Below are 12210 nucleotides of genomic sequence, written 5' to 3'. Positions count from 1 at the left end.
ATTCCAGTTGTAAGAAAAAGGCAGATAACGATAATTCACTGAAGGGCCAACAGATATTTGAAACTGCTGGCCCGATGCAATATCTACGGGGCTGGACTTCCGGACCGCCGATTATTTCGAACGCTGGATGTCTATGTGAGTTTAACGCCGGTTTTAACAGTGTTTCAGGTATGTCATCGTGATGCATGAATGTTTCAGGTATGTCATCGTGATGTGTGAGTGTGTTTAACGCCAGTTTTAACAGTGTTTCAGGTATGTCATCGTGATGCGTGAGTGTTTCAGATATCTCAGCGTGATGCGTGAGTGTGTTTAACGCCAGTTTTAACAGTGTTTCAGGTATGTCATAGTGATGCGTGAATGTTTCAGGTATGTCATCGTGATGCGTGAGTGTTTCAGGTATGTCATCGTGATGCGTGAGTATGTTTAACGCCAGTTTTAACAGTGTTTCAGGTATGTCATCGTGATGCGTGAGTGTGTTTAACGCCAGTTTTAACAGTGTTTCAGGTATGTCATCGTGATGCGTGAGTGTTTCAGGTATGTCATCGTGATGCATGAGTGTGTTTAACGCCAGTTTTAACAGTGTTTCAGGTATGTCAGCGTGATGCATGAGTGTGTTAACGCCAATTTGAACAGTGTTTCAGGTATGTCATCGTGATGCGTGAGTGTTTCAGATATGTCATCGTGATGCGTGACTGTGTTTAACGCCAGTTTTAACAGTGTTTCAGGTATGTCATCGTGATGCGTGAGTGTTTCAGATATGTCATCGTGATGCGTGACTGTGTTTAACGCCAGTTTTAACAGTGTTTCAGGTATGTCATCGTGATGCGTGAGTGTGTTTAACGCCAGTTTTAACAGTGTTTCAGGTATGTCAGCGTGATGCGTGAGTGTTTCAGGTATGTCAGCGTGATGCGTGAGTGTGTTTAACGCCAGTTTTAACAGTGTTTCAGGTATGTCAGCGTGATGCGTGAATGTGTTTAACGCCAGTTTTAACAGTGTTTCAGGTATGTCAGCGTGATGCGTGAGTGTGTTTAACGCCAGTTTTAACAGTGTTTCAGGTATGTCATAGTGATGCGTGAGTGTTTCAGATATGTCATCGTGATGCGTGAGTGTGTTTAACGCCAGTTTTAACAGTGTTTCAGGTATGTCATCGTGATGCGTGAGTGTGTTTAACGCCAGTTTTAACAGTGTTTCAGGTATGTCATCGTGATGCGTGAGTGTGTTTAACGCCAGTTTTAACAGTGTTTCAGGTATGTCATCGTGATGCGTGAGTGTTTCAGGTATGTCATCGTGATGCATGAGTGTGTTTAACGCCAGTTTTAACAGTGTTTCAGGTATGTCAGCGTGATGCATGAGTGTGTTAACGCCAATTTGAACAGTGTTTCAGGTATGTCATCGTGATGCGTGAGTGTTTCAGATATGTCATCGTGATGCGTGACTGTGTTTAACGCCAGTTTTAACAGTGTTTCAGGTATGTCATCGTGATGCGTGAGTGTTTCAGATATGTCATCGTGATGCGTGACTGTGTTTAACGCCAGTTTTAACAGTGTTTCAGGTATGTCAGCGTGATGCGTGAGTGTTTCAGGTATGTCAGCGTGATGCGTGAGTGTGTTTAACGCCAGTTTTAACAGTGTTTCAGGTATGTCAGCGTGATGCGTGAATGTGTTTAACGCCAGTTTTAACAGTGTTTCAGGTATGTCAGCGTGATGCGTGAGTGTGTTTAACGCCAGTTTTAACAGTGTTTCAGGTATGTCATAGTGATGCGTGAGTGTTTCAGATATGTCATCGTGATGCGTGAGTGTGTTTAACGCCAGTTTTAACAGTGTTTCAGGTATGTCATCGTGATGCGTGAGTGTGTTTAACGCCAGTTTTAACAGTGTTTCAGGTATGTCATCGTGATGCGTGAGTGTGTTTAACGCCAGTTTTAACAGTGCTTCAGGTATGTCATCGTGATGCGTGAGTGTGTTTAACGCCAGTTTTAACAGTGCTTCAGGTATGTCATCGTGATGCGTGAGTGTGTTTAACGCCAGTTTTAACAGTGTTTCAGATATGTCAGCGTGATGCGTGAGTGTGTTTAACGCCAGTTTTAACAGTGTTTCAGGTATGTCATCGTGATGCGTGAGTGTTTCAGATATGTCATCGTGATGCGTGAGTGTGTTTAACGCCAGTTTTAACAGTGTTTCAGGTATGTCATCGTGATGCGTGAGTGTGTTTAACGCCAGTTTTAACAGTGCTTCAGGTATGTCATCGTGATGCATGAGTGTGTTTAACGCCAATTTGAACAGTGTTTCAGGTATGTCAGCGTGATGCGTGACTGTGCTTAACGCCAGTTTTAACAGTGTTTCAGGTATGTCATCGTGATGTGTGAGGAAAGTCAGACTACTTTAACCCCATCCGTGTGTCCTAGCGATAGACATGAACACAAACAGCATAAAATACCGGTGATTATAATCAAGCCAAATCTGGAACTCGAACCAAACATCTGCGTATCCTGCAACTGCAAGGGGTGCAACTATGTACCTGCAACACGTTAGACCACTAGCTAGCAATACGATGTTTTATACTGACGTGAGAGCTAATGGCATCTCCGGTGCCTGAGCAACTCGAACGATACAATCCATGTGTTCCACCAGCAAGAGTGGATATGTGTTTATGTAAATATATCCTGCTATTTCCATTATTTGGGAGTAACAATCCACTACGACTATAACGAACTCGAGAGAGACCAGGGAAGAGGGATTTATAGTTCGTTATCACCTACTGAACAGTTCGTTATATCCGTTAGCGTGTTCACTATAAACGTATGTAACGTTTATTGTATATATTTATATTTCTTGCAAGTGTCGAGGACATCTGCCTTAAGGATATGCATTGTGGTGAGTCGTATTAGTATTCTAGTTGGAAAATCTCTGCTGTTATTTACATACTAGCGGGAAAAAGTGACTGTGCCTCACATAAAATTAGGTTATTGTTAATGAAAATAATGTAATGATAATTAGTGTTTACAATATGTAATTCACCAATCAATAGGTTATAACAGGAGACAGGGCGACATGCCTAAATATAGATGCTGTAGCAACTCAATTAACAATGATAATATTAGATGTGACCACCATTGGCCTTCATCCAGACTGCTTGTGCGCTTATGTTGTAAATGTTCAAAACGTCTGTCACAACACGTGTAAGAACGTCCCGGTACTCCATTAAAATGGTGAGCTGAGTTCTTCAATGATTTCTGATGCTACCAGACACCGTTACAATACAAACTGACGACGTTCGGCAGCGTCGGCAATACTTCCTCCTGGATGCTTGTAGACTCCATCACGAGCACAAGGACTTCAGATAGTCATGTGTGACCAACATACTGTTCCAGCCTTGACTTCCTGACCTCAGATGCTGTCCACATCACGGCGTGCCTGACAGTGACGTCTTTGGCGCATAGTTCGGCGACGTAAGATTCTTTTAGTAACTCTATTGAAGAACTCTCCGATGATGTGATCTGTCGGTTTGGTATCTATTCGGCACCAACAGACACGTTTGTCTTGATGGCATGAGCTCACAAGTGGGCCACCGGCCCGGAGGCAAATCTTGAGTGTTGCCATGAAGTCGATAAGGTCTCCATGGAGATAGCATTTTGTTTTTGATCTGTGGATGATCTTTCAGTTATGTAGGCATTACCGCCTTTAGCATACCTATATCACGTAGACGTGGATTATAGAAAGGTGTAGCACTGTAGATGTTATTCAAATCGTTATGTAACATTTGGGGCATTATGTAAACCACCCACATTGTAGGTCAGGGGGCCTTTAAGTCAAAGACTTTCGTAGATGAAATGTGTTGAGAGATACATGTGCATTGTATAATTTCATACATATTCTTTATTAAATTTTATGCGAAGCACAGTAATTTTTTTCCGTTGGTATAACTTTGTCCTCTTCCTTTCATGTTCCCTTACACAGGACTGACGTAGTTTCTATGATGGCTTTCTAATATTCCGCCTCCACCTTCATTTGTTCTCATACAGTTACCTCTTAGAATCGTTCCTGGCTTATCTCTGATCCAGCGCAACTAAAACAGCTACCTTTCGGGATTGAAGTCCACTGACTTGTGTCATGCTTCAAGCGTTTGAGTACTCAGTGTTTTTCAATTGCCTGCAAATACACAAGGCGTGTCTATAGTCATGCCTATGACCGGAAGTCAACTGAAACCAACCTTTCCTGATATTAAAATGATATACAGAGCTCATGACCCAAGGCTGTAGGATATCAGACTTTCCGTTTGGTCGATATAATCCGAACTCTCGCCGTGTTGCTTTACTGTGGTTAAGCTAGGTCATCAAGGCGGCCTATGTATTTCTGGGTCATTGAGGAACGTAGCGTAAACAAACCAGTGGAGTATTAATAACAATAGTTGACAGATGTGGAATACAAGGGTTATCCTTATGGGAAGTGGAGCTGGAGATGCAAGGTGTACGTCATGGGTAGTAAAACTAGAATAAAAGGGTTATCCTTATGGGAAGTGGAGCTGGAGATGCAAGGTGTACGTCATGGATAGTAAAACTAGAATACAAGGGTTATCCTTATGGGAAGTGGAGCTGAAGATGCAAGGTGTACGTCATGGATAGTAAAACTAGAATACAAGGGTTATCCTTATGGGAAGTGGAGCTGGAGATGCAAGGTGTACGTCATGGATAGTAAAACTAGAATACACGGGTTATCCTTATGGGAAGTGGAGCTGGAGATGCAAGGTGTACGTCATGGATAGTAAAACTAGAATAAAAGGGTTATCCTTATGGGAAGTGGAGCTGGAGATGCAAGGTGTACGTCATGGATAGTAAAACTAGAATACAAGGGTTATCCTTATGGGAAGTGGAGCTGGAGATGCAAGGTGTACGTCATGGATAGTAAAACTAGAATACAAGGGTTATCTTTATGGGAAGTGGAGCTGGAGATGCAAGGTGTACGTCATGGGTAGTAAAACTAGAATACAAGGGTTATCCTCAGTGGCAGAAAAGCTGGAGTACAAGGGTTATCTTCATGGATAGTAAAGTCCCATTCCTCATCAGGGTGTGAGAATAACTCACCGTCTTTACGCATTAGATAGCCTGACTTATTGTCATGGCTGAACGTGCGTTGTCGCATCTTTGCGTAGTAGGATGTTGCTCATGACGTCAGTCTCTGGTACGACATGACTATTATATTTCACGGACTGCGGTCATTTACCAGGAATTTCCAGGCGCTGTATGCTACAGTTATGTGTGAGATGGAGACAGTGGACGTTAGTTACACTCAGGAGCATTTCACTGATGTTTGAATGTCTTGCTTGGTCTCACAATTGACTGGATAAGAGACGTACGTTACAATGTCCTCTACTGTCCACTTACATCTTCCCTCGAGTCCTAATGACGTCGGCAGTCAATGTACACTTTAACAGTGAGATATAGATTCTGTTTCTATTCTTTTGTCTTGCCACAATCAAGTTGACCCGCATGTCTGACCTTCCCCGTGATACAATTGCTTTCCTGGTTAAAGCTGACTCCTGACATCCTCAGTTACGAGGAAATGAATTGGGTTTTGTTCAATACCAGACTTTACTATCATCTCTCGAGAAACAGATGTTCTACCATGTAGAATGTTGATTTATAAATATGCCTTTAACCACAGAGAATCGCGATTTTATAATCTGGTAGGACAAGAAAGAAGGACATGATTAAAGTTTTGAAAATAGATGAGCAGGGCTGATCCTCTTTGACCATCTTATGATCCTCATTTCTGGCAGCAGACAATGAACGTGTTTGTGTGTTTGTGTGTTTGTGTGCACGTCGGACTGTGAACAACAGAGCCACTGATTCAGGCAGCATGGTCATGCCAGGCTTGCAGTCTGACAGACAGAGGCTCATATAAACTCTGCGCAGACTGTGGCAAGTTTGGCGTCATCTTATCTCGCCGGTTTCGGAAAGGCTAGGAGATAGTTTTGGCAAATAGTGACTTTTGCAAAATAAAATATACTTAGCTCAAATATGTGTGAGTATAATAGCACACAAACACAATTTATAAATTAGTGTGGTGGACGTAGTGATTCCGATTAGGATTTATAAGAGTTACGTCACCATGAGGAATAGATCTCTCCTTGCTTGCAAACCCCAAAGACCAATCGTTTTTCACAGATACAACGGCGGATGACACTCAGTTCAACTAGTGTGGTTGCCGTTTGAAATTCTTGAAAGTACAAACACGAATACATGACACGTTTTATGGAGGGCGACTTCATATTATTCTTTATAGCTGTTGTTGTTATGTTAAATTACTAAACATTAATTGAACGTTTGAGCTGACATTTTGGAAAAGTTCTTCTGATATTTCTTGGTGCTTAATGCATTTCGGCGCACTTGTGTATTTGCTGAATTTACAATTTCTCCTATTCTCTCCTGCAACGAACGTTTCATGACCTAACGTGTATATTTCATATTTCCTTTTAGTGACTCTGCGCCTATACTCATTTTTTAGAATGTTTACACATGCATGACCTTTTATATGTTCATGCTTTGTCTCACTGTTTCTTCATTGTCAAGCATATATTCCATTTGGGCGTTGTCAGGGTTGGCTTTGTTAAATATTAATACGTTACAATCGTCCAAAACGCATTGAAATATTTCTTTGAAGAATATGTAAAACCAAAGGAGGTGTCACATGCGTAGTGTTTATACCTGTATGTATGAAGTATACTGCTCCTCGCGTAGCCTGTATATGTCAATGTTCTGGTGTGTCAAGTATCATATCTGCACAACTGGATCCCTAGCGCCTTCCTCCCACCAGGTCATCCATGTTGAAATGCACGCCTGTATCGGAATTCGCCCGGTCATCCTCTTCCGCTTTGAAATGCATGTTAATATCTAAAAATAAATCAACCCTAACTAAAAGTACATAATTATTTCAACTTGTACCCAGCAGTGCCTATTGTTTTACTAAATGTATGCTCATCTCGTATCCCATCCCATTTTATTTCATTTATGTCGAAGTACATGTCTCTCTCGAAATCTGCCTCATCCAATCCGTCCTATGTTGTCATGTCAATCTAATGTTCCCATGCACCCACCGTAAACTTTCTGTGGTTCTTCCAAAGAAACAGTGATCATTTTTACAAGATCAACTTCCCGGGCAATGCATCAAAGCATCCAAGAGTTTCCTGGAGGAGCCACAAAATCTAATATTTTGTCACACAACATATATACCATGGAATAGAACAGGTCCAGCGAAATATATATACGGAAAACAGGTATCGCAGCACTCTATACTTTTCTTAATATCATAGTACCATGGAAAGGAAGCGTATCTTAACCTCACCTTAAACTACTATCTGGAAAAACTGCCCTTCAAGAAATAATCAAATGGCAAATCTAAATGCAAAAGGAACGGAAAACTGTAGTTTATTCAGCGCAGCAGGCATGTTACTTCCTTGACTCCAAAGGTTATAGCTAGGGCGTATTCTGTGAAGCCTACATCCACCATGGGACTGATATCCTGGTGGGCAAATGTTGAGTTCCTGTCGAAAAAAGTCACCAGTGATATGTGCATTGTCGTCAGTGAAGACTGCCTTAGTGTTCAGAGGATGGTCATCGTAATGTGGTACAACAACCCTGACTAGGGTGTTAGAGACGTGCCGTCAAATTTATTGTCGTCACAAAGTCCCGTTTACAGTCACGTGAGAGGCACATCAACACCACCAATAAACCATCGCCAAACGGTGCTTGCTCTATAGGATATTCAGTGCCGTATATGGTAGTGTCTCTGTGGTACCAAACGGTGCTTGCTCCAGGATATTCAGTGCCGTATATGGTAGTGTTTCTGTGGTACCAAACGGTGCTTGCTCCGGGATATTCAGTGCCGTATATGGTAGTGTTTCTGTGGTGCCAAACGCGAGTTCGGCAGTTAGTCTTGAAAAAAAAGAAGTCGACTTCCGTGAGAGCAGTGGAGGCTGTCCATGTGACGTCCACTCTGACACCAAGTCCTGCTTTGTGGACTTGTGGACGGGCGTCTGATAGGTCTTTTTCACCCGAGGAAAATGTAGGCGATTTCAAACTGGTCTGTTCGAGAAACGACGATGTGGAAACTACCATGTTTTCAAAGCACCACTTCACATGAACTAGTCAAATCTTGTGATTTTTGACAGTATCCTTAATGAAGTTGTCACACCTGGTCGACAACGCTGACGGTCCTTTATTCGCCGATGATTTCTGGCCAGTCAACTGATAGTCGATGGGTAGCAACCAACATCTCTTGCATCTGGTGATGATAGTCGGAGCTCGTTGTCCGTGAATATCTAAATCAATCTACACCAAAGGTGTAGGTGTTGCGATATTTCTTTCCATCTGCATACTCACTTTTAAGGGATAAATCCAATTAGCTGCAATTTCTTCCAGCCACCTCTCCCTATAGCCCACCATCCCCACCCCCACTCCCACGCATGTATCACATGGCCACTGTCTCTTTCACAGTAAAACGTTCCGTTGTACGTTCTATTGCGCCGCTCATAATGAATGTATTCATTGTATGATGCTCGTACTTGATCATCCATTGCAGGAAGAATCTTCACAGTCCAAAAAGAGCGTCAGTGGATCAAAGAAATCTGCGAAGGTAGTTCCCTTGTAACAGTCGGAGGTCGTGTTTGAATCGTCATCCTTGACAAAACACAGGCGACGGGTTTCTTCAAGGTCGTCTCAGCTTGTGGTCAGATATCATGACCCATCGACATCCCCCTGACAACCTCGATACACACTGTCAAACACAGCTCCTTTAGCCTGTCCTCGGACCCTGGTTAAAGCCACTGACGGAAGCAACGTGACGCTAAAGAGGCGTTAAAGAGTGCGCCGGCTGGGGTGGGTGAAGGGAGACTGGTGATGGACGGCGAGGGTTTGAGGGGGATCGGGATGGGGTAGAACCCTCAAGTACTCCATCCATAGGTAGTCACGGTAATTATTTTAATGTAGTGTGGGAAAATGTGCTTTACCTAACATAATATTGGTTTAATGTCACTGTGACCACCAACAGTAAACCTTTGTTTCTGGAAACAAGTCTGTTGTTGAAGCCTGTACCGTCACAGTTGGTGAAATTGATATCTTCCTCGTATGACAGTAGTTAAAAGCTGCATATCACTCCCCCGTATCGCGGTAGATCACAGATCCCCCTTACTCCGCCACTGCAGGTCACGCCTGTTGGTAGTAGCTCTATCCGTTTAGAAACCCAGAAGCAACATTTGCCAATGGGAGCTATAGTTCAGTGACGTGGTCTGTTGTTACACTTCCCTCCGACATCAGTGAGGAGACTAGTAATGGGACGGCTTAGCGGGATTGATTTAAGTAGTTCAACCACTATGTACTCGTACGTGGTCGTCAACTCGGGCGTAACGAAGCAACGTAATATACCTTTTTCCTGTTGATGTGTTTCTGAAAATAGGCAACATTTAGAGCAAGTGAAAGTACGGACGTGCAGATAGGTTTGTGTTTCGTCAGTTTAGAAAGTGTACTATAACATTAATGAAAGTTTTAATACGACATTGACTGTTGTTACCCAGGTCTGCAGCAGGACAACAAAACTGAGAGTCATAGGTGGGCTGATACAAGTCAGTAGCAGGTACCTCGGGTTTTAAGATGTGAGACAATCTACCGGTTATGATAAAGGCTCAGTAGACATGCCAGTCTTCGCTAGATGTTTCACCTAACTGAGCTGAGACACATCTAACTGGCGGAAGAAGGCGACACGTAGAGAGTCTGTTCTTCACTGTGCATCTCGTGATGTCTTTTTCTGTGTGTGAAAACATTCCGTCCACTGTATAGGATGTGAGTGTGTCGGCACAGGGGTTATCATTTCATTGAAAGATTTACTTTGTACATATCACTTCTAAAGTTAAATGTTAATTCTATGTATTTCTCATGAGTTAATTATCAACACACACAAAGTCAAAGTAGGTGTATCATTTGACCTGATTTGCATTTTTCTTTTTGCTTTGGAAAGAACGCATGTACTGTGATCATCCTCAGAGAGTAGTGATGAAATACAACGGGTCATATACGGAATGGCATGCAGTAAACCTTCGACAGAAGCAGTAGCACAAAGAGAGAAAGTATGACAAGTGTAGTGAATCTCCCATTGCCAAGATGGATGTTGGTGACACAATATTTGATCAGCAGCAGTATTCAGTTACGTTCGGTATTTATATGGAATCTCGTAGATCCTGCTTCAAGCAATTGATTCTTGACAGGGAACAAGCGTCAGTCACTGTCTCACACTGATCTCTTCGTGTGGGACCATCGCATCCTACATCATTTAGCGGGTATTGCAGTCATGTGGGTAAAGGTCCTGTATCCAGTCTCGGGTTTTGTGACGTGAAGCAATGGTGGCATAGTTCAAGAGAAATAGTAGTCCTAGCCAAATTGGTTCAAGTCTTCCAAACACCTCGTTAGTCTAGTCTACCGTAAGGCACCATCGATTCTATGTGGAATCTGCGTCAAATCTCTCTGTCACTAACATAGAAAACTACCTCTCATGGGTTGAATCCGACTTTCCTTATGTTCAGTTCCAACGCAGTTCCAACCGAATCTACAACAAGCATGAGTCCAGCGTATATATTCTAACATAGTTGATGCACAATACACCTTTTAATGGAAGAGTGACCGTGTTTGGCAACTTGACTCCTGAGAGTTTCTAGGACTTCAGTCCTGCCCTACAACGAAGCACATGTGATACCTGAGGTCTCATCTTTGGCAAGTTTGTTAAAAAGTTGCCTCTGTTCATTCAGCAGAAAATGGGTACCTGGTTGCATAGGGTCATATGACGGTTACATACTAGCGCCTGACGGTCAGTTTGGGTTATCCAGAGTAATAATGATCAAATTCCGATTATAGAAGATTACTGATTATTATTATTTAAGACTGAACGGCTGCTATGTCGGCTAGTACTGGCCGTTATAGGAACACTTGTCTTTCATCGCCGCCTCTGCCTTCTGCGTGATGCTGTGCATGACGTTGATGACACAGATGCTTTCATATATATGGCAGTGACACCTGTACTGAAGCCGGCTATACTGTCACATGTCCCAGGTTTGCTACAGTGTCTCTATTCACCGCCAAGGGCTCAGTGTACAGTGCATGTAAATACTGGTGATCGTTATGTACGAATGTATGCCAACAGTTGTTGACTAATAAAGTATTTTGTTTGTCAGTTAATGGCCAGGTGTTATTACCTTGAGATGTAGACATGAGTAGCGTTCAGAAAGTTTGAAACTTCGACCCCAAGAACCTGACTGCTGATTTACAAGTGACATACAAATAGTTGCCATGGCATCCTGTTGAGTGTTATATTAAACGTAACACCTGAGGCATTACGGCTTCATTACAACTGCATCGCGACAGCTTGCCCATTTACAATTTAGGACGAGATAAACCAATGGTTAACAGCATAAGCAATGCCCTATGCCATCGCTAAAACATAAACAGTAAAACATCCTCAGTTACATAGTGTAGTAAAGCATGTCTCTTTCCACGGAAGTCCTTTCGCGCATGGATCTAACCTGATTGGGCGACTCCTGAGTCTATCATACAACACTGAAGCTATGGAAGGAAGTCTGTGCACCACATTTGTCACAATAGGATGTACATAGGCACTGCGCGGTTTAGGCATGATTATTTTTCTTACTGAAGAATTCTAACTACCTAACGTATACCAACTAGGAGCCATTGATAACTCTACGATTTTCCACACAATACCTGCTCTTGAATTATCGGAAAAGCTGTAACGCATATTCATTGACTGTAGAACATACCTACAGGAAACAGTATTCGAGGTCGCATTCAGGTAGTAAGTCAAACATCCCGTGAGGAAGACCCTTGAAGTGGCGTACTGCTCAGTTCCGTATATTTACTTTGACATTATAGGACAAGTTATTTCAGTACACAGTCTTTCCGCCTCATCCTACATCGGCAAACACCATCGGATATTACATTCAAGGGTGAGAAAGCACGTCTCGACACTCAGTTTCGATTGGAAGTAGTGAAACGCGAGACGCACTGATTTATAATACAATCAAAGTGCCTGGAACAAACTTGGAATTGTGCAGGAAACGGCATGCACACAGCGCGTTTTCTTGTTTGACTCTGTCATCAACAGCAGTGATAGACTGCGGTTGAGTGGTCCTAATATTCTGTGTTGAATCAGTCCT

The 12210-nt window shown here is 42.6% G+C and overlaps 1 protein-coding gene across 1 annotated transcript in view; it reads left to right on the top strand.

The window, feature by feature from the left end:
• The window catches only part of LOC137294651 (probable G-protein coupled receptor CG31760), a 61399-nt gene extending 50181 nt beyond the window's left edge, over positions 1 to 11218 (top strand). Inside the window, exon 14 of the mRNA XM_067825712.1 lies at positions 8577 to 11218. Coding sequence (XP_067681813.1) covers positions 8577 to 8645 — 69 coding nt within the window. The 3' untranslated portion in view covers positions 8646 to 11218. The remainder of the gene's footprint in view (positions 1 to 8576) is intronic.
• The last annotated feature ends 992 nt before the right edge of the window (positions 11219 to 12210 follow it).

Source organism: Haliotis asinina, chromosome 8 (genome assembly GCF_037392515.1).
Source record: "Haliotis asinina isolate JCU_RB_2024 chromosome 8, JCU_Hal_asi_v2, whole genome shotgun sequence".
NCBI lineage: Eukaryota > Metazoa > Mollusca > Gastropoda > Lepetellida > Haliotidae > Haliotis > Haliotis asinina.
The sequence above is the reverse complement of the archived record's forward strand: the minus strand, read 5'-3'. Positions and strand labels throughout refer to the sequence as shown.